Here is a 20861-nt window from a genome sequence, read left to right as displayed (position 1 = left end):
CAAGAAAATGCATTTAGGTGAAGATAAAAGTAGAAATTGACCAAAAATAAACTGTGAATCAGTTGAAATTTGCAAAATTGCAAATTATTTATTGTGTGTGTGTGTGTGGTGTGTGTGTGTGTGTGTGTGTGTGTGTGTGTGTGTGTGTGTGTGTGTGTGTGTGTGTGTGTGTGTGTGTGTGTGTGTGTGTGTGTGTGTGTGTGTGTGTGTGTGTGTGTGTGTGTGTGTGTGTGTGTGTGTGTGTGTGTGTGTGTGTGTGTGTGTGTGTGTGTGTGTGTGTGTGTGTTGGTGGCAGATGTGGCGCAGTTACGTATTGTGTATTGTGTATATCCATGCTTCAGAGAATGCATCTATACCTATGGGTAGAGATGCATTCTCTGTAGGGTTATATGTTTTCTTGAGCCATAAAGGTAAATAAATCCTGGATAATGACATGGAGCTTATGCTCCCGCCTTACCAATGATATCAACTTATCATCAGCTAGATACATGAAATCAAGGTAACAGTCAAATCCAAGATGGTCGCCAGTCCTCTGTGTTTAATGTCAAAGTTTTTTAAAATGTTGTAACCAAACGATGTAGAAAATAATGTGTCATTTAATGTGTAATTTCCACCTAAATTGTGGAGGCCCATTCATTTGATGATACTTTTGAGATCGCCAGAATCAAAGAAAATTAATTTAGTTCAAGGACAAGGTCAAATTACATTAAACACGTTTGGATTGGACCTATGCAATATAGTGAAATGTCCTTCAATTTTGAAACTATAAGGATAATAATACAACATAATAGACGCATGGTGCTAGTCTATTTTAATGATGATAATAATACAGATCTAAATCTAACAGTCTCCAGAACAGAAACATAGTGCAGTGCACTTCAGTGCAGCTTTGGCACACTTGCATCGTCCAGTGCACCCTTTCTGGCAGCGACAGTGGATCAATTCATGGCACGATTTTGATGCTTCAGGTAGAGTGGTCCAAAGTGGCTGCCACCCAGTTGTTTCCTCTGTCCAGCCCCAGTCAGATGGCTCTGGCATCTCTTGATCCAGGACCAATGCCTGGTTCCAACAGTTTGCCTGGTAGCAAGTGCGCTTTATGTGCTGCTTCAGTGTTGCCTGGGTTGGAGGAATGTTCTCTAGAGATCTAGACTTCTGTGTGAAGAGCTGTTTCCTGGCATCATTCACCTCCATGCTCTCAATGGTTCGGTCGTACATCAGCACCACAAATCGCTCCAGCAGTAACATTGATCCTTCACTGACCTCACTTGGCATGCATAGGAGTTCATTGAAAGCACCAGTCACCTCTGGGAAAGACTTCCACGTTTCCCAGGCAGTCTTCTTCCCTCTGCCAGCGAAGGCAGAGACGGTGTCGCACCCAGTGAAAGCGTGAAGGACTGGGAGAGTCAGACATTTTGTTGGATTCATTGTAGGGGTGGGTGATATGACGATATATATCGTCGAGACGATATTAGGTCTCCACGATATGCCTTTTCAGAGATATCATATCTATCGTGATACAGAGAGTCCCTCAGTCATAGAATGTGCACTCACTGTGAGTGCTGCGAGTGCACCATGGTAGGATTTTCACGGCGGCCATGACGGCCATGCCGTCATTGCCCTTCGGTCTGGCCGTGAAGCCCCGAAAATAATTGTACGTCCTACGGCCTCCATGGCCTGTGTGCCCCTGATACTGTTCAAATGTTGAAGTTGCTTTAAAAGCGTCAGAACAGTGGTTTCTGAACTGCATTATGCTGCGTTCACAACAGAGTCGATGCGAATATTCTCATCGCTCTAATCGCTGGAGTTTCACCGCGACTGTCAGCTGTTTTTACTCCTGTCACTCAAACAGGACGCACTGGAGAGGGGGCGGGGCTTATATCCATGCAAATACTGTGGTGGAAACCAACTACGACAACATTTACCTATTTCACCGTGATTCAATTGTAATACAGGTTTCAAAATGATGCCGAAGTAACTAAATACTGATAACGGTTAGTAAAAAACCAAGCTGTCTAGTCAGGATTCAGACAATATTGCACTTCATTTATTGACTTGGTTGATTCTGTTGGCTTATATTTTATTTTATCAATAAGGTATTTATATTGTGTTTCCCTTTTTAAACAGATATTCAGTTATGCTAAAGTTTTTGATTGCACTTCAAGTCTAAAGTTTTCATTTTAATTGTTTGGCACTGACTTTTCCTCATTGATGTTTTATGTTTTACTTAGTTATGTTTTACTCTCCTTTCCATGTTTATTGATGTTACATCACTGCTAGTGCTACCTAAAACAGAAAGTGATTTTTTATACTGAGAAACTGTGCCTTGAATATTTTATTTTATTTAGCAAAAGAGTGCACTTTACTTGGTGTAGAAACCAGTGTTAACGTTTGTTGTGTAGGGTGTAGGCCTACCTACTTGAACACTGAGGAAGCCATATCAAAATTCCTGTTGAATTGTTCATTCAGGGATTCATTGCAGAATTAAAACCAGCTTGACATGGTATTTTGGTCTGTTACTCATTTTTATTTTAGTTTTTGTTACCTCGTAGGTGGTTGTACAGTACTGTTAAGTAACTTGAAAAATAACCATAATAACCAACATGAAAAAATATCGTGATAAATATCGTCTATCGTGATACTGCTTGAAAAATATTGTGATATTATCTTTTTCAATATCGCCCACCCCTAATTCATTGTGGCAACAATTTCATGAACAGCTATGTAGTGAAAGCTTGATCCAACACCAAAGGCAACCCACAGCTCATCAGGAGCTATTTTGCTGAATGAAGCCACAGCCAGTACCTCCACATCGGTATCAACTGTACGTATTAGGGATGTAACGATACCAAAAACTCACGGTACGATAATATCGCGATAACAAGTCCACGGTACGGTATTTATCGCGATATTGAATAATAAAGGGAAGGGGAAAAAAATCAGAATTTTTTTTTTCTTCAATAAAACATTTTTTTACTCGGAAAATGTTTTTTTATTAAATAATAAATCTGATTTTTACAGCATTTTTGTAGGATAGCAGTATTTTAAAGTGTCAAAAACAAAGTGACAGTAACAGACTGGAACAAGAAAACCAGTGTTTTTTTACCTACTAGTACTACCAAACAAAGTAAGCTTTGTTTTCTTTATGCCACTGCATCTCACAAATAAACAAGGACATTTAATAATCAGACCCTGCAATAAAATAAATCAAGTTTTGACTTTAGTTTTTCAAGTAACTCAACTCAAACTCACTAGTCACTCACTCAGCATCATCAGACAGGTTTTTAGGAATATGAGAATGTCCACATTTCCAGGTATTTATAAGCTGGGATGTTTGGGCATTTACAATATCCCCTGCTCTGGAAAAAACTCTGTCGCTTGGTACTGATGTTGCTGGGACACCAGTGGTCGCGTTAACCGAATATTTTATTTAACAATGACGGAAAAATCTGAATGCAGTCTGTCATTTTGACAGATTAGAACAAACTCGGAACAGCGCCAACGTTTCCCCGCAGCCAGGCTCTGGTGTTATGCCGTGTTATGCATGCCCTCCAAAAGGAAATGATATAGTTTCCAAACCGTACTTTGCCGTACAGATCAATACATGTCTTGGAGGTCTTGCTTTACGCTGTGCGCGTCCCGCGAGGTGCATGAACACTCGGCATAACACCGCCCGGGTAATAAGGGATTATGACGGATATTTTACGATCCTGTCTGTCGAAATGACGGACAGCGAAAAATATATATTTTTTTTGGAAAATCGTGGTAGATTTTGTCAGTCTCACGACGGTATTGGGAAGTTTATTTACCGCGATACCGCGATATTCGGTATATCGTTACATCCCTAGTACGTATGGTCACCTTCTTACACCCCTTTTGCACAGCATCTGCCACATGCAGAAGTAGACGAGTGTCGGCCTCCTCTTGAGAACACGGGGCAAGGCAGGCTAAGTAAGACTCAGCAGGAGAGCAGAGGACTCCACTTCCAACTGTTGCATACAGTTCCTTGCCCTCTGCGAGAGGAAGATGAACAACTCTGCGAGACAGGAAAGCAAATGAGTCGTTTTTTTTCTCATCGCATCGAAGAAAGTCCTTCCAGTTCTTTGGCATCACAGTAGGAGGAGCCACCCTTTTCCTGGTGCCCTTTCCCCTCTTTTGTCTGGTTGAGGCTTTCAGGCTGGCAGGTAGGTATACATCCCAGACAAGGTCAATGCGGCTGCTTTTCTCAAGTTGAGCAGAGATGTATGTTGCAAACACTCTATCTCCATACTCTTGAAATGTTCTTTGTAAGGGAAACTTCTGCAGCAATGGAAAGTCAGGACTCAGAGAGACACGAGGAGAGTTGGAGCTTTGATATCAAACACTGATAGTTTATTACAAGTATCGGCCGGAGAATTTCACATCACAAGTCACAGCAGCCAGAGATTCTGACTGCACTGGTGGGTTGCCATGTCAAATCTGATCAGCCTCTCTCAAGATAGACCTTTTAACTAGTTTACAGAGAGTTAGCTATAAGCTACATGTCATTATCCAGGATTTATTTACAAGTATGGCTCAAGAAAACATAGAACTCTACAAAGAATGCGTCTATACCCATGGGTATAGATGCATTCTCTGAAGCATGGATATACATACAATACATAACTGCGCCACATCTTCCACCAACACACACACACACACACACACACACACACACACACACACACACACACACACACACACACACACACACACACACACACACACACACACACACACACACACAATACATAATTTGCAATGATTGGGCATCCCTAATTTAGTTGGATATGACACCTTAAATGTTTTTCTACAATGTTTGGTTCCAAAATTAAGTGTGTTTGAACATTTGACCCGCTGTACTAAAAGCAGTGTTACAGGACAAGACCAATGACATTTGTATGAAATATTCTATACAAACTCAATAATATTATGTAAATGATCAAGCCATATAGATGATGATCATGATCATGTTAATAGAATATTACTGTTGTATTAATTCTGAGGTCAGATTGAGAGTAGATATGTAGTTTAAAGGCATGTCAATGTTTTTACATAAAATGTACTTATTTACAGGGGTGCACATAACTGGTACGCAGGTACGCATGCGCGGCAAAAATCTGAATTGCGTAACGTCACTTGTGTCACTACGCGCCTTTGCGTACCTCAAAACATCTAAACAAAACACATATTTCGTCTACACGAGTTTCTTGTCAACAGTCAATGGAGTAAACTACGAGACATGTTAAAAAAAAAACAAAGACATTAAGCAGCTACGTTGCCGTTTCGCTCCCTGCAAAAAATCTTCGGACTTTCTGTGGCTGACTGAACTGGGTGCTGGCCGAGCCGCGCAGGACATAACCGACGGACCTGTGAAGCTTACAGGAGGCAGAGGCTTAGATCACCGGACTACAGAGTTGGTCGCCGTGTGACAAAGGGTTAACGTTGGTATGAACAACAGAATTGTGCCAAAACTCCGCCAACTGGCTGCAGTGGGAGACTCCTCTGTGCACATTCTGTGCCCCGCGCACACACTGGAGAACTGCGCAAAATCAGCTGATCACAACGTTCACGCTCTGTGGTCAAGCTGCTGCAATTTTATTTCCAACAAAGTGGAGTAAAACACACAGTTGCAAACTTACTCAGGGTGTTATGGAAGAGTTTTAAATCAGACAGAGGTGTAAGAAGTACTCAGATATTGTACTTGAGTAAAAGTAGAGTGTTACTCTGTTACAATAGAAGTCCTGCATTCAAAATGTTACTCAAGTAAAATTAGAAAAGTATTATCAACAAAATATAGTTCCCAAAGTACCAAAAGTAAAAGTAGTCAATGTGCAGATTGGTCGATTTCAGAATAATATATATGATATGTGTTGTAATGATTGATCATTAAAGTGTTCTCAAAGCTGGTTAAATTAGATCAAAGTCAAGTAAAGTACAAATATCTCAAAATTGTACTTAAGTAGAGTACTTGAAGAAGTGTACTTAGTAACTTCCCACATCTGAAATCAGATATGACTTCAAGTCATGTGATCATTTCTTAGTATTTGATCCTTCCACTTGGCCTCAGGAAATGCTAGGACTTCACAGTTTTGGCAAGAAGTTTTGGAGAAAGCAAATCGGAGGCTTAAAAAGAGACAGGGAGGTGCATCTTCATCATCTAGCATGCAATAAGTGTAAATAGAGGACAGTGAAGGAGACACTGAGGAGGACCATGCTTCGTATGGGGTGAGTACCAAACGCTGTCTCCTGATCCTGGTACTCATCTGAGTAACTCACAAAAAAAGTTATGTGCACCCCTGCTTATTTAAATATTCAAAGAGCTTTTTTTTTAAATAAAATTTGATTCATAATGTATTCATTCTGTGGAAGATCATTTCAAATAAATATTTGACAAAACATACTGTACCTCTTCAGTATTTTATTTTCTCTGTTCCTTAGTCTTTTTTTGTGGACCACAACAGTCGTGCCACAACGTTCATTGACCCGCGCATCCCTCTGCAGAATGGCGGGCTGCCTGGCCACCTTGCTCACAGACAACATCTGCAGAGATTGCGCAGCTATAGCGCTGGGGAGGTACACACACCTACCTGTACCATCAATCAAGTGACTCATTGTCGTCATTGAATCCACAAATATTTCCCTTCCTGAAAATGTACTGTAGCATGACTGGTGTCCTATACGCTTTTGGATAACAAAGGCGATTTATGGCATAAAGGAATGAAAGATATCAGGCTTTAGATACACACAATACTTTTTAATAACGTCCATATGTTGTTGCTTGGATGCTCATGGGATTTGTTGAACAAATACATCTACAGAAAATAACTTATAAATATGATAATGAAGGATGTGATTGTTTATGTGAAGATTGTGCTGTTGGTGTTTGTTGCCAGGCCTCTGATGTGTCCAGGAGTCGTGGGGCTTCCCTAATGGCCAGGCCTGGAAACAGCCTGGTAGCCGCCATACGAAACCAGCACAACAACACACAACAATTGACTGCTCCTTGTAAGCACTGTCAAAGCCTAATATCATTAATTAAGCCACAGTAAACCTGATGCAATTCATTGGTTTAAGTAGGTATGCAACTTCTCAATGCTGATACTTATACCTGGACTTTGGTATCAGCCCAAACAAAAAAACGTACCATCTGGAAGGTTTTTAATGATATTATTATTTTTTTTTTTTTTTCATTTACAAGCTGTGACAATATTGGCCAACTGGCTGCTTGTGTTTTCTAGCCCAACATATTTTGGACTGTGTCTGTCACTTCGGCAAGTTTCAATAGAAAAGTATGGGAGATGTACTGTAACACCATAAATCTTTTTTTGTCTTTTAACTGCTTATTCTCTATTTGTCTTTCTCTATATTTTCTCTAGCGTACAATGACAAAATTGTGGCATTCCTTCGACAGCCAAACATATTTGATATGTTGCAAGAGCGACAGCCAAGCCTAAGCAGAAACCATGCTCTGAGGTATGCTTCTTTCTAAAATTATTAAATCAGAAATAATGAGGTACTAATGCTAATTCTAAACTTTTATTTTGTTATCATCACTGTCGTCGTGTGTATATAGCAAGGGTTCGTGCTACACAATGCATGTTTCATGCAAAAATATATTTTTGCCCCTGGAGACGTAACTATTTGTTTCGAAGTTCCCTTTGGCCACTAAGCAGCTTCACTGCTCTCCCCGCCTGTCCGTAGACATGTGCAATGCACTCGCAGAGCCAGCTTGCCAGGCGTTTCTTGGACAGGGCTTTCCCGGTCACCCCGCCCCCGAAACAGCTGTTCAGTGCGTCTAAGGGCAGCCGCTCCACATAACACGCTAGCGCACGCACAGGGCAGAGGAGGTGCAATTTAGCCTCCCTCTCCCCACTATGGGGTGGAAGATTAAAGCCCCCCAACTGAGTAGCCCTCAACCTGAACGCACTCCTTAGGCTCTTGGGCACAAAGGAGGGGTTCGGTCTGAGTGTTGCCCCGCTCTGGTCACCCCGGATAACCGAGCAACTCGGGTGCATCGATAGAGCGGTTAACTCGGACACTCTCATGGCTGACGTAGCAATGCTGTCTTCCACGACAGTGCTTTCAGGGAGGAGAGCTCCAGAGGCTCAATGGTTCTGTGGCCAGAGCCGCGAGCACCAGCTGCAGGTCCCATTGCGGGGGCGGAGGCGTGCACTACTGAGCGCAGCCTCCTGACCCCCCATAAAAACCTCAACATCAGTGGCTGATTTGACGGCAGGTCAGCCTTTTGACAGGACAAGATGGCTGCTGCATACACTTTCACTGTGGAATGAGCAAGCCCTCTGTCCACCAATAACTGTAAGTACGAAAAAATAGATCCCAATTCACAAGATAGGGGCTCTATTTTCCGCTCCTCACACCATCGCAGGAATCCCAGCCACTTCGGCCTGTAACAAGCTGTGATCTTGATCCGGCTCTAGCTGCCTGGATAGACTGAATAACACTATCAGACAATCCACCCTGTCTCAGCCTGTCCCTCTCAGGAGCCAAGCCTGGAGAGGTCGCCCCGATTGCACCTGCCTCTTGAGACGTCGCCCCCCAGGGTTGGCCCATCTTTATCTGTGTCATCTCTGAGTACCACGGAGCCCTGACGCAATCCGGCGCTACTAGGATGATTGACAGACGTTCCCGCCTCACTCTCCCCAGGAGAGGGAGAATGAGACGTAGAGCAGCTTTCTCGTGTGCAGTCCCCCCCCCCCAAGAGTTAACACCACCTCTGAAGTCCATAACCACAGTTTCTCCGCTGTGGTCAACAAAGCGGTGGAGCGGACTCCGCCCTGCCTGTTGATATATGCCACTTTGGTGCTGTTGTCGCTCCTGACCATTACGTGTCTCCCCCGATTTAAGGGTTTGAAATGCTGGAAGACCAACACTACTGCCCGTAGCTCTAGGAGGTTGCTGTGCCGTGTTTCTGTTAAAACCAGCGCCCACCTAAAGCTCTCTTCAGGCAGCCCCCTCTCCATCCTGTTCTCCGTGAACACTGTAATGACGGATATTGCGATTCGATTTGCGATATTTGTTTTTAAGCGACCCAACGGAAGTTTATTGTAAAATGCGGCCATATCTCCGGCTAGGAAGGTCGTATCAATGTGCTTCCGTCCCTAGCAACCCCGCAGCCCGAGCTACGAGTGAAATAACTACATTTACATGAAACTTCCGTTTCGGTTGGAGCGCTGTGGCCACACATTTGCTGTACATGCGTGGGGATAGGGAATAGCCGGACGGTATATCTGTTGTACTCGTAGGCTACACCCTGGAAGGCAAAACGCAAATACTTTCTGTGTTTCGGAGCAATCTCGACATGAAAGTAACCGTCCCTCAGGTTGATGGTTGTGAACCAATCGCCTGGCTGCACCAATGTGGAGATTCAGGCTGCGAAGACGCGCGTAGCACGCGCGTCTCGTCATAATGCCGTCTCTTTGAAACGGACATTATGGGGAAATGTGTAATTGTGGAGATAGATGACTCTTACTCTGGGATAAATGCAATCGTTTTTATTGAATTCATTTTTTACACACACATCACTCTAGAACTAGAGTTACAATACGTAACCCACCGTTCTTCTGCGGAGGTCCCTGAAAGCCCCGCGGCCACTCTCACGGGGGGCCGTGCGCCCTCGTATTAACACTGTATTTCACCCAAGGTGAAAACGCATTAGTCGGAGCTATTATACCAAGCAAGGTGTGTTTTCTGACAACAGCCCCCACAGTGCTTTGACAGCACTTCGGTGTATTCCACTCACGTGCGCACGCCCACCTGCTGGCTCCTATACTGGAGTTTACAGCGGGGACGGGGAGTGTGGGACAGTGTTTTTTCCTCTGGGGATGAGAAAGAAGCAGCCACGCTGCGACTACTCCTCACCCACGTGACCAAGGAGATCGATACAAAGAGCCCTTCCGTAAACACGGGGGCTCCCAGGAGATCAACACAGTCCTTTTGGAAAGTGCCATGCGGCGTGACGGGAGGCGTGGCCGCCTTATATACGGTGGGCTTGTGCACGCATTCAGGTAGGCCCGCCCCGGGGCCGGCTACGTCTGTAGAAATCTCAGTAGGTGAATGCTTGCATGATAAGGTAGTACCCATAGAGTCCAGTAGAGGGTGGTGGGAGAAATATAACAGAAGAGGTTTTTTTTTCAATCTACATTATATCAAGCTGTGATCATTTTTGATAGGAACATGCCTTAATGTAAATACTATATATAATAAATTATTTGTCTTGCTGACTGTTCAGGGAGAAAATTCACTACCTTCGGACAGAAGGTACTCAGGGGGTGGAGAAATTGTCATGTGATGCAGACCTAGTCATCCTGTTAAGGTAATACACACACTGAAACTAGTATCAATGTTTGGTAACAACATCTTTTTTATTTTATTTTTACTTTACAGTAAATGACTGAATTCGGAAATACTCTCTGTTTTGTGTGTTTTTCTTGTAGTTTATTTGAAGAGGAGATCATGTCTTATGTTCCGCCTCATCCCATCCACCACGGCTTCAGCATTTCTCCTCGCTGTTCACCTGCCTCCTCACCACAAAACTCTCCTGGTAGGTCTTCAAACATAGCAGCGTCAAGCACACAGTTACTAAATGATTTTCTTTAAATATTGTCCCTGTTGTCAATAAGTCATCAAATCATCAAATAAAAAAACATGAATTGATGATTAACATAATGTTATAATATATCACATAACGTAGCAACATATTTTTTTTTTACAGGTATTGTGTATGAATGGAAATGGAAACTTGATAATATGATCATGCTTTGACATAAAAATGCCTTATTTAAGGTAAAATCAAATTCATTGTATTTCTTATACAAATCACAACAAAGTAAAAAAAATGACATTTCAATGTTTATCAACAGAGGGCAGCAGAGACCTGAGTACTACGAAGCCGGTTCAACATAACCTGGATATGTTTGAGTTAGCCGGCTGGCCTAATCCAAAGCATACGTGCTCTCGCTAAACGGTCCTACGACGCGGGTTATCAACTGGATCGCTCAAGCCAGCCATGTCCTATCTAGTTAGGTGCGCGTTCACACAAAAGGAGCGGGTTTAGCAACATTTGACCAATCCCAAACATGGAGAAGTGCACTGACAGCGCAGCGTCATACTTCCTGAATGAAAAGTGAACTATAATATTAGACAAATATGAAGACGTTAAACTTTAAACATCCATGACTTAAAAACTTTATCCAGGATAAAAGCCACATAGATGCACCTGCAAGGTGAATACAGCAGGTAAATAAAAAAGTGTTTGAATGCGTACATTAACAGGTTTATGATATCACTGCCCCGTCTAAGACACGAGTGGATGTGACTTTAATTACATTTGACTCGAGTGTTTCGTCAACTTAATGTGTTGCTTAAAATAATACTTCTGCATACAGTGTAAGTGTTGCACGGCCAGATACGGCTCAAGAAGCTGACTCAGATAAGAAAATATATGATACATTATGATGTGATATGATGTGATATGAATGATAATGGGACCGGAAACCCAGAGTTTTCCCTAAAGTTAGCTCGCTAAGCGACAATCCGGCTTCGTAGTAGGCCTACAGGGTCTGCTAATACTAAATAGTGATATGTCCCGTCGCTCAAAGAGCCGGCTCTTTTAAGTGAGCGACGGGAGCCGGCCTTGCGCCCGCGAACGAGCCGTTTTTTCATTTTTTTTGCGGAGGGAATGAAGGCACATTATGCAATGTGCACATTATCCCGCTTATTACATGGCCACATTTTCCACAAAGTAACGACATGACTCCCAATATTAATTTAAATGCTTTTATGGATTTAGAAAATGATTTTATTGATTTAAAAAATAGTTGTATGTATTTATTTAAATTGACATCCATCCGCTAAGAAAAATACTCCGTTGTTACTGTTTGAACTAACGTAGCAACGGCAGGAACTGCTTCGATAGTGTTTTTTAGGAGCTTTTTGATTACATATTTGAAAACATCGTTGCTTGCTTTGAAAGTAGCACAATTCATTATGTCAAACCTTGGAAAGTATGTAGATATCCCTGCCCTAATGCCAAAGTAACTGTCAACTGAATGTGTCGCCGTTTGATGTCTATGTCTGGACCTGGTCTGGACCGCTGCGTAAAAAGGAGGGTTTCTGCCCCATTACTTCTCTTCTTACTTCTATAAGAATAAAAGGAGGGAGATCTCTTTTTCTCCCCCTCTTCTGAGAGAACAGCAGCTGATCTCAAAGCACGCTCCCCTCACCTGCAGTGGGGCGTGGTCAGCTGCAGCTCACAAAATCAGCCCCCTGTAAAAACAGCGCTGGCTATTCTATAGCTAATAATTACTGAAATAGAGCCCTGCTGTTTTGTCAGGGCCTTTTCTTTAAATATAATTTTAAAATGTCGATACAGTAGCCCCTTTTTTAAAATAGTTCTCAAACACTCTGTTCGATGTCTCACTATGGGATGCGCCTCAACACGTATGCAAACAGAAGCATCAATCTCATTACGCCAATCCTGATTGGCTGGTGATCTTGACGTCTACGTCAGGGAATCCACCCACCCTATAAGTAGCTTGCGCTACGACGCAGGGCCGGCCCTGACCAATTTGCTGCCCTAGGCAAGATTTTAGCTAGCGCTTATTTATTTTTTATAGCTATAAGGATCATATAAAGGTGTGCCTTTGCCTCACTGAGCTGAGGTTATCAGAGCCGCTCAGTCTTTCAGGAGAGAGCTCTCTAAAGCTCCCCCCCCCCCCCCCCCCCCCGGACGCTTACACAGTAAATTCCAATGTTAATAAAAGCACACAGAAGCTGTATATGTTTTTTGGGAGTTTGATTTATTTTAAATTAAGACAAATACAAAATTAAAACCTATAATTGCACACTAAAACCATTATTTCAAAAAAAGAACAATTTCACATAAACCTCTGGTTTTTACTGGGGTTGGGGCAGTTCAATTTCATTTTTTTTGGGGGGGGGGGTGTGCTATAGTTTATGGGTGCTGTATGCAATATATGCGTAGTTATGTTAGTATAAGATAATAAGATGTACTTTGTTGATCCAAAATTGGGAAATTGTGTTTTAAAAAAGTAAATAAATCTTCTTTTTTTTTTTTACATTTCTAACCTTTTATTTATTTTTTTCTCCCCAATTTTCGGCGCCCCCTATGGGTTGATGCGCCCTTAGCCTTCACCTATACTGCCTATGCCAAGGGCCGGCCCTGCTACGACGCAGCGTCATTCAAACACCTCTTCTCGCTTCAGAGCACATCTCGAATTATCAGTAGCCGGGCTAGCTTAACGGTCCACAGACTGAACCCAAAGCTAACATTCGGTCGACGGGCGCTTGCCGGTTACTTTTTTGCAAGAAGACTGAACAATATTAACACACCAGTTAATATTGTAATCTGCCTCGCCGTTTCTTTCTTTCGAAATTATGGTAAGGTTTGATTTTTTTCTTCAAGCTAGTAACATACCTGTTGCTAGCTTTTTCTTCCCTCCACACCGACACCACGGTAGCGAGGACGTTCTCTTTTCTCTCTCACACCAGAGGAGACGGAGATCAAAACAAAAGGTATTAACACACCAGTTAATATTCTTTAAAGAATAAAATCTACACCGTCACTTTTTCCTTTCGGATTAACGACAAGGTTGGATTTTTTTCTCAGTAACGTACCTGTTACTAGCGTGTCCACTCCACGCCGACACCCCGGCGAACAAAGATGGACCCTTCTCTCCCTCACACCAGAGGAGTCAGGGACTCGGAGGCTCGGCTATGCGGCTGCGGGTTTAAGATCTCAGGCGCAGACTAGCACCAGGTCTGCTCATCCTGCCTCGGGCTGGAACATGCCCAGGAGGCTATCGATAACCCCGGCTCGTGCGGGCATTGTGCCCGCTTCACCATTAAGAGCCTCCGTCGACGGCTAGCACGCCAAGCTATCTTGTCGGGACAGGACCCCCTCATGTCCGCTGATTCGCCGGCCGGCAATCAAGACATGGTGGCGTCCGCCCCAGCGATTGAGCCCCGCGCTGTGTCAGGCTAGGGCTCAATAACAGCGGCAGCCGCTGAACCGGAGCCCCGCGCCGTGTCAGGCTGGGGTCCGGTGGCCGCAAGAGCCGCGAGAGCAGAGCCCCGCGCTGTGTCAAGCTGGGGCTCCCAACTGGACCTCACCATGGTTACACCCGCGGAGGATGTCCTGGAGTTGGACTATATGGAGGAAGAAGAGGATGCCTCTGAGTTCCTCCTGTCCGACTCGGATGAGCACAAGGATGACATCTTCGTTTCATCGGCTCAGGCTGCAAAGCCGGGAGCGATGTCCGCTCTCCCGGGCGAAAGCACACCAGCTTCGCCCTGCCTAAGTATGGACTTTGAGGCCTTGTGTCAACGCGCTGCGTCCAGGCTGGACATCCCATGGCCTGAAGTGGCCAAGGAGACCTCCAGATCTCGCTACGAGGGGAAGCAATTGCCCCAAGCAGGGAGGACGAAGAGGCAGCTCCTTCCAGTCTTTCAGGAGATGCTGGACGAGGTGTCGGTCTCGTGGAGAGACCGCCCTTTCAGCAACAAGGCCCCAATCCAGGGTGCCTCCTCCCTGGACTGTGACGGTATGGAGAGGCTCGGCCTGCTCGGCATGCCGCCCATGGAACCGCTGGTGGCAGCCCACCTCCAACCAAGGTACCACCGTGTTCAGACACTAGAGGGCCCCATAACACAACAAATAAAGACACAGAGGGCAGACGACAGAGATGGGACATCTCTGCTCGCTTTAAGAAGCGAAAAGTGGAAGATGGTTTTCAACACAGTAACACAGAGCTACAGGCTCCAATTCGCTGTCAGCCCCCCTCGCTTCTCGGGCATTCTGTATTCACAAGCCCGGGGAGAGTCGGCCCATATTCTGGAGCAAGAGATTTTCTCGCTACTAGAAAAGAAGGCTATATCGATAATACCCGCCGAACAGAGTCAGAGTGGCTTTTTTTCCAAGTATTTCCTCGTTCCCAAACGGGGAGGGAACGGAATTCGGCCTATACTAGATTTGAGAGCTCTGAACAAATATCTCAAAAGATACAAATTCAGAATGCTCACTCACACATCTCTGTTGCGTCTCGTGCGCCAAAACGACTGGTTCACATCAGTCGACCTGAAAGATGCGTATTTCCACATCCCAGTATATTACCAACACAGGAAATATCTGAGGTTCGCCTTTCAGGGTGTCTGTTACGAGTACAGAGTCCTTCCCTTCGGTCTGTCTCTCAGCCCGCGAGTGTTTGTACGGTGTACGGAAGCCAGTTAAGACAACAGGGTATCCGCTTGGCAACTTATCTGGACGACTGGCTGCTTCTCGCACTGTCGGAGAAAGAGGCTATTACGCAGACGAATGTCCTCGTAAAACACCTGCTCGATCTGGGTTTCGTAATAAACACAGAAAAGAGCATGTTGTCCCCAGCCCAGACTGTACTCTTCCTGGGCCTACACCTGAATTTGGTGCCCTTTACAGCCCGCCTGTCAGCAGAAAGAGTGAAAGCCTTCAGAGCTTGCCTCGCTCATTTCCGGCTACGCAAATATGTTCTCTTCAGATCATGTCTGCAGTTACTGGGGCTCATGGCGTCAGCCATCCTGGTGGTACGACTGGGACGCTTACACATGAGGGAGTTTCAGCGCTGGGTAGCTGCCCTCAGACTGGACCCCGCGCATCATGGCGCGCGGAGAGTGATGGTCACTATGAAATGCGTAATGGCACTGCGCCACTGTTTACACCCGACTTTTTATAGTACGGGGCGTGCCTATGGGTGCTGTCCTATCGCGGAAGGTGGTCACCACAGACGCATGTCTGACGGGCTGGGGGGGTATATACGAAGGTCGACCTGTGAGGGGTCTCTGGAGCAGAGACCTCCAACGATCACACATAAATTATCTGGAGCTTTTAGCGGTGTTCCTCACCCTAAAACACTGTCCTCGTGAGGACAGACAACACGACCACAATATCGTATATAAACCGCCAAGGGGGTTTGCGTTCTCTCCAGTTACACATGCTGGCACGCAAACTGATACTTTGGAGCTGCGGACGTCTCCTCTCTCTGAGAGCGATGCACGTACCAGGAGTGATGAACCTCGGGGCAGATCTGCTGTCCAGAGGTGCACCACTATATGCAGACTGGACTCTACATCCAATGGTTGTGAGTCAGCTGTGGGTGCGTTACGGCCGAGCCGCGGTAGATCTGTTCGCATCAAAAGAAAATGCTCAATTTCAGCAGTTTTTTTCAATGCACAATTTAAACGCACCGTTAGGCGTGGACACGCTCGCGCACGTTTGGCCTCCGGTCGTTCTGTACGCGTTCCCACCCCTGGCTCTGATACCCCCAACTCTGGCCAGAGTGAGAGAACAACGCCACACACTGATCCTGATAATTCCACACTGGCCTGCAATGTACTGGCTGGGGGAGATATATCAGCTGCTGTGCAGGCAGACGTAGCAGCTCCCACTACGCAGGGACATACTGTCTCAGGCGGGGGGGACGATCTTTCACTCACACCCAGAGCGCTTGGCACTATGGGCCTGGCCCGTGAGTGGTACAATCTGAATACAGTGGGGCTCCCTCAGAAGGTGATAAACACTATTCAGAGTGCAAGACCTTCCTCCACCAGGTCTCTCTTTGACTGTAAGTGGAGGGTGTTTGAGGAGTGGCGCCTTCAAAAAGGACACATCTCTTTTCAATGTCCTGTCGGGGTGATCTTATCATCTACAGGACCTAATTTATAAACACAGAGCTTTCTCTACGATCAAAGTGTACATGGCTGCTATTGCTGCATGCCATGTGGGCTTTGAGGGAAAGACGGCTAGCCAACATCCTTTGGTTTGCCGTTTTATGAAAGGGGCTCGCAGGCTCCTCCCTGTTTCCTGGTCACTGGTGCCCTTATGGGACTTGGCAGTGGTTTTAGATGGGCTCACTCGACCTCCATTTGAACCCCTGGAAGAAGCTGACATGAAACACCTGTCACTGAAGACAGTGCTGTTACTGGCTCTGGCATCAGCCAAGCGAGTCAGTGACATTCATGCGCTCTCTGTACATCCTTCATGCACTCAGTTTGCCCCGGGGCAAACGAGAGTGTTGCTGAAGCCCAACCCTGCCTTTATACCTAAGGTGGTTGGCTCATGTACCCCCATTGACATTGTGGCATTTCCTCCGCCGCTGTGTTCCTCTGAGGAACAGAGGCCGAATTTGCTGTGTCCGGTTTGTGCTTATCCTTGGCTAACCCTCAGAAGGGCAAGCCCGTTACCAGGCAACGGCTCTCCCACTGGATTGTGGAAGCGATTGCTCTGGCTTATACTAGTCAGGGTTTGCAGGCACCAACGGGCCTGCGTGCTCATTCTACTCGTGGACTGGCTACATCCTGGGCTTTATTGTTTGTGTTTCCATCCAAGACATTTCTGCAGCAGCGAGCTGGTCCTCACTGCTCACTTTTGTCCGCTTTTACAGACTAGATGTCTCTGCTCCAAGTGTGGCCCGCGCAGTGCTGGGCCCCGTGTTGAGACAGGGTTCTATCTGTTAAGTTCTGGTTGTTTTGGTGATTTTCGAGATAAGCATGTCTAGCAATACGGGAGTTTCAGTATCCCATAGTGAGACATCGAACAGAGTGTTATGAATGAGAACTATAGGTTACTTACGTAACCCCAGTTCTCAGAGTAACATGAAGTGAGATGTCTCACCAGACGGCCCTTCTTGCTAAGGCGAAGCGAGAAGAGGTGCTTATTTTGAATGACGCTGCATCGCAGCGCAAGCTACTTATAGGGTAAGTGGATTCCCTGTCGTAGACGTCAAGATCACCAGCCAATCAGGATTGGCGCAATGAGATTGATGCTTCTGTTTCCATACGCGTTGAGGCGCATCCCATAGTGAGACATCTCACTTCATGTTACTCTGAGAACTGGGGTTACGTAAGTAACCTATAGTTTTTATAAGTGTTGCTATCTGTTTTGTGTAGCGTGGTTCTACAAGCAAGTCAGTGCATTCATTGGGTGGTATCAGAGTTACAAGGGTCTGTAAATGCTATGAAAACATTTGACCACAGCAAATCATTTATAATAAACATGTAATTTTTACTTTTGAATACTTCAGAACAAAGGATGTATTGAATAATTTAAGTGATGTGTACACATATACATCATTCATTTGTCAAAACCGGGCTACATTTTATTTAATTAAAAAGGTGTGGTAAACTGAAGAGCCGTTTGGGAGCCGAAAGAGCCGGCTCTTCTTGGTGAGCCGAGCCAAATGATCCGGCTCACCAAGAAGAGCCGGAATTCCCATCACTAATACTAAATCAAGGCGCTATCATGTGTTTTGCTGAGATAGGCAGGAAGATACAACTACCATGTCCAATCATAGCGGGGCGGGACTATGGACCTTTAAGACAAACTAGTTAACTCCATTTTGCATTAAGAAAGAGAACATTAATAGCCAATAGCAATAAGGCAGGTTGACATTTTAGGAGAAGTCACTAGAGTATAGGGCAGGTGTCCAAACTTTCTTCAAAGAGGGCCAGATTTGATAATGTGAATATGCCCGGGGGCCAATAGTACCTTCTGACATCGATTTTATTTATTGGTTTTTCCCACACATAACACAATAACAGGAGAAACAAATGCAGGTGCTATATAAAAAAAAACACAATGACATGATAAGACAGAAACAGAAAACCCCTAAGACCAGTCCCTCCTACCCCTACCTCCAGACAGACAAACAAAACAAAAGCAACTAATGAAAAACAGTTCCGGGTTTTACCGCAGATCCACCAAAAACAAAAGAAACCAGGAAATACCAAAATTAAAATACAGCATCTTTAACAGAAAAGGCAAACGCAATACCATTGGCTTAAATTTCCGCCGTAACACTTGTCAATTCCCCGTAAACACTGTACGTCAAAGCTAGCGGGCCATAAATAATACATAATAAGACCAAAGTGCAGGCCATATTAAATTGGATCAGACTTTGGACATGCCTGGTATAGGATTTGACATACTCCTTCCTTGGCCTCCCTGCCACTTAATTCAGGAGTTTACTTGATTGACAGAAAAAGCGACCTATCGCTTTCCAGTCTGTTAATCCAGAATGCAAAGCGATACAAAATCAGCCAAATGCCGGGAAAACTCAAATTAAGTTAAAGAGACAAACACGAGACAAACAACAAAATGAGTGCGGGACCGAGCAAAAAGCTAAAGACATACCACTTCCACCCAGAATGGAAGGAAGAATATTTGTTTGTGATGTCGCATTCAAAGGTTATTGCCTTATTTGTAAAGAAAGCGTCGCTCTGCCAAAGAAAGGTAACGTGGCTCTCCACGTTATCGGAGTGTTCACAAGGCATATGACAGCGACTTCCCTTTGAGTAGCGAGTTGAGAAAGAGAAAGGTCATGTATTATTGCTACAAAAACATTATCTCGCAGTCTTAGTGTCGCCAACTCGTTTCTAACATGCAAAAAGACAAACAAATGCGTCTATGGTCGGTCTATTTTCGATCTTTCCAATCCAGACGAAATCTCTCTCCCCCGTCTGTGTGCGAGGGGGCGGGGCAGTTTACACACACTCGGCTGCTACATGCAGCAACACACGGCGGGGATGGCGGAGAGAAGCGCTCCAAGGCGTGGTTAAATGTTACCCGTCTTGAGGTGGACGATACTCGTTGCCAAGAGTGTTTAGCATGTAAGGGCGGTAAAACGAGCAATTTGTCTAAACATTTAGCAAAAGTGCACCACATTCAGACGGAGGAATGCACCGGGTTCTACTGTCTTTCTAGTAGCTCTGTAGCCACATCCACGAGTAACGTTTCCACATCAGTTGTTATATATGCTAGCAGCAACACATGGAGTTAACTCAATTATAAAAACATGGGTTAATGATTAGAAGTAACAGAGTTACTCTTTATTTTGTTAAAGTTTCAGCTATTCTGTTTACAGTTCTGTCATCAGATTATTTAATACGATTTGTTAAAACATTGTTGTTTCTTTTGATGTGAAATATTATTTATTTAATTTAAATAAAAACCAATGTTAATTTTGTTCAAAATTTGTTATGTTAATTTAATAATATATGTATTTTTGAATCAAGTATTCATCTTTATTGTCTTCATTGTTAGTTTCCACATGCCTAAAACAACCTCAAGCTAAATTTAAAAGTTGATGGCTAAGAGCTTTTGAGAAATTGTGCAAGGCATAGGCTACAGTAATAGTCCGAATAGTCGATTAATCGTTTCATTAATCGATGGATTCATCGATTATCAAATTAGTTGTTTGTTGCATCCCTATTGTAGTTATCCCATGTATAAATAAAACGTGTTATTCAGCAACCCTTGCAATTTGGGATTTTATTTTTGGTTGGTAGACCTCAGTGAGCTGGTCATTTCAAGAGTAGCTCACCAGCCAAAAAGGTGTGGGCACCCCTGAACTAGATGGTCAAGGCTGCAGAGTTTTCAATTCACAATGTTAAGAACATCCTGTTATTCACGAAAAGTAAAAATAACATGTGGTAGACAAACTCTGCTCAGAATCAACTCAGTATTTTCCCCATCAACTGTTCAAACTAATGTGTGTGTGTGTGTGTGTGTGTGTGTGTGTGTGTGTGTGTGTGTGTGTGTGTGTGTGTGTGTGTGTGTGTGTGTGTGTGTGTGTGTGTGTGTGTGTGTGTGTGTGTGTGTGTGTGTGTGTGTGTGTGTGTGGTGAGTGATTATTTATGTCATTAATGGGAGGAATTAAGAAATGGTGTCACAGAGAGTGGGATCAACTCATTATTATTGTTCGTATTTTCACAACCAGTGTGTTACCCTGCATTCATTTTTTTTAGATTAGAAGAGAGAATATTTTAGCACAAGT

At 44.4% G+C, this 20861-nt stretch overlaps 1 protein-coding gene across 1 annotated transcript in view; it reads left to right on the top strand.

The window, feature by feature from the left end:
* Positions 1-20861, top strand: part of hecw1a (HECT, C2 and WW domain containing E3 ubiquitin protein ligase 1a) — a 193327-nt gene that overhangs the window by 159242 nt on the left and 13224 nt on the right. Inside the window, 5 exon segments of the mRNA XM_079661830.1 lie at positions 6457-6591; positions 6912-7023; positions 7395-7491; positions 10268-10351; positions 10473-10579. Coding sequence (XP_079517956.1) covers positions 6457-6591; positions 6912-7023; positions 7395-7491; positions 10268-10351; positions 10473-10579 — 535 coding nt within the window.

The sequence above is a fragment of the Notothenia rossii genome (assembly GCF_949606895.1).
Source record: "Notothenia rossii genome assembly, chromosome: 12".
Classification (NCBI taxonomy): domain Eukaryota; kingdom Metazoa; phylum Chordata; class Actinopteri; order Perciformes; family Nototheniidae; genus Notothenia; species Notothenia rossii.
This window is presented reverse-complemented; position numbering and strand designations above follow the sequence as displayed.